The sequence below is a fragment of the Cucurbita moschata genome, unplaced genomic scaffold, assembly GCF_002738365.1.
Source record: "Cucurbita moschata cultivar Rifu unplaced genomic scaffold, Cmos_1.0 Cmo_Scf00024, whole genome shotgun sequence".
Classification (NCBI taxonomy): domain Eukaryota; kingdom Viridiplantae; phylum Streptophyta; class Magnoliopsida; order Cucurbitales; family Cucurbitaceae; genus Cucurbita; species Cucurbita moschata.
This window is the reverse complement of record NW_019268540.1, coordinates 1,633,980-1,636,261: the sequence shown is the minus strand read 5'-3', so window position 1 is coordinate 1,636,261 and position 2,282 is coordinate 1,633,980. Positions and strand designations below refer to the sequence as shown.

General features: G+C 31.8%; 1 protein-coding gene across 1 annotated transcript; it reads right to left on the bottom strand.

The window, feature by feature from the left end:
* Positions 1-2,112, bottom strand: LOC111460910. The gene is made up of 4 exons (XM_023104275.1): positions 1,992-2,112; positions 1,719-1,910; positions 825-977; positions 1-352 (listed from the first exon to the last, which is right to left on the bottom strand). Exons 1-4 carry the CDS (start codon positions 1,995-1,997, stop codon positions 299-301), a joined length of 405 nt encoding a protein of 134 aa, XP_022960043.1. The 5' UTR covers positions 1,998-2,112; the 3' UTR covers positions 1-298.
* Positions 2,113-2,282: the final 170 nt, after the last annotated feature.

The following is a 2,282-nucleotide window of genomic DNA, read 5'->3' as shown; positions in this document are numbered from 1 at the left end:
TGAGAAAAGAAGAAGCACAAAGACATTCATTGATAGGTCATAGCATAGTAACCAATGGAAGAACCTTGTACAAATAGCTCTCCCCCTCTCTCCTCTAATTAAAAAACACACTCCCAAAATTAAAAATAAAAAAAAAAATCTATTTTTCTTCAAAATATATATATAAAACATAAAAACATCACATTAATCTAATAACCAAACATCCCAAAACATTATGTACGGTTTGTTTTTTTTTTCTTTTTTCAAATATACATTCCTCGTCACCGTTGACCATTTCGCTCTCTCTTCCTCGTCGTCTTCAAATCAAACACGTTGGCACGAAGCAGCTCGTTATGTAACTCAATCCTCTCTTCTGCAAAATTTCAAACCAATTCACATTATAACCTAGTTCCGAGAAAACCCGATCAACCAATATTAAAAAAAACTTATGGATGCGTCGGGTTGGGTCATTATTTAATACAACCCAAACCGATAACGTTGTGTCTAAAAAATATCTCAACCTGACCTAACCCAACCCATAAACACCTTTATTATTTATATCAACAAGTGTCCGAATGATAACGTTGAATCTAAAAAATGTCTCAACCTGATCCAACCTAACCCACAAACACCTTTATTATTTATATCTACGAGTGCCCGAACAATAACGTTGAGTCTAGAAAATGTCTCAACCAGACTTGACCTAACCCACGAACGCTTCTATTATTTATATCTACGAGTGCCCGAACAATAACGTTGAGTTTAGAAAATGTCTCAACCTAACCTGACCCAACCTAGGAACGCGTCTATTATTTATACGAGAAAAGACATTAAAGTGAAAAGACCTTTTTGGGCTTGGCGCAGGGATTGGGAGAGATTTTGTACAAGTCTTCGTCGACGGGTTTGGGCATTGGCTTTGGAGGGTGCAGTGTTACTTGAGGAGGGCTTTCGGTCCACTTTTGCTGCTTTTCTTGCTTCCCATGTCTGTCACGCTTTCTCTGCACATTCATCCGTCACCCCACTCACCATTTTATAATTCCACAATTAAAAATAACAATAATAATAATAATATTACATCACCACTTGTCACTTTACCATTAATTTTCTACAAAAATGTCTTTTTTTTTTTTGGTACTTTTTTCATTTTTTCTAAAAATTTCGTTAATGTTCACTGTTTTTTTTCCCCATTTCCCTCACCCGCCTGTCACTTTAGCATTAACTTTCCCTCACTTCCAAATGAAAATGCTTAACTTTTATTTTAAATCTACATTTTAAAAAACAAAAACTTTACTTTCTTTTTTTCAAATTTTGCTTAAAAATAAAAACTTAAAATTAAATTTTTAACAAAACTTAAAAATTTTATTTGAATAAATAAAAAAATTAAATAATTGAGTGAATAAAAATATATTATTTAAAATGTTTGGATATATATATATATATATATATATATTGAAATTACTATAATAATGAATATCTCAACAAAACCTTTTAAAAATAATAATAATAATAATTAGGGGGACAACTTTTCTTTAGGAATCAAGTAAAGTCACGTGGCGATCACGCAGTTAACTTTTTTTCTTTTTCTTTTTAATTTATAATAAGTGAAAGTGAAAAAATAAAAAGGCAAAGCATGCTTGAGGCTGGAAAAAAGCGTCCTCTAAACATGATTCACTCAACAAATAATAATAATAATAATAATAATAAATAAATAAATAATAGTAAATGAGTTAGTTAGTTACCCTGGGGCGCGGAACGACGATCATAGCGGGAGTAACGACGTCGTTTTGGTAGAGATCGCCGGCGACGTAGAGATCGCGAACATCGGGATATCCGGCGATTCTGGAAGCTTCGAAGCACTGCGTGAAAGGGAGATGGTCGTTCCATTCCCAGTTTCCGAAGGTAGGGATGAAGTTCCTCTGGTAGTCGTAATCCTGTGCAGCCAAAGCCATGGTAACGAGTCAAAAAAACAAGAAGAAAAAGTCAAACACGAAGACGAAGGGAAGTATACAAACCTCCATTGATGAAGAGAACAAGCTTTTTTTTTGCAGAGCTCAGAATTTTGGAAGAGAAGGTATCGTAATTGGGGGGGTTTATAGAGAGAAAGAAGCTCTGGCCCTTTTTTTTTAAGGGATCCAAAGTGGGTGTAAAAAGAAAATTATAAAAAAAAAAAAAAAAAAAAAAAAAAAAAAAAAAAAAAAAAAAAAAAAAAAAAAAAAAAAAAAAAAAAAAAAAAAAAAAAAAAAAAAAAAAAAAAAAAAAAAAAAAAAAAAAAAAAAAAAAAAAAAAAAAAAAAAAAAAAAAAA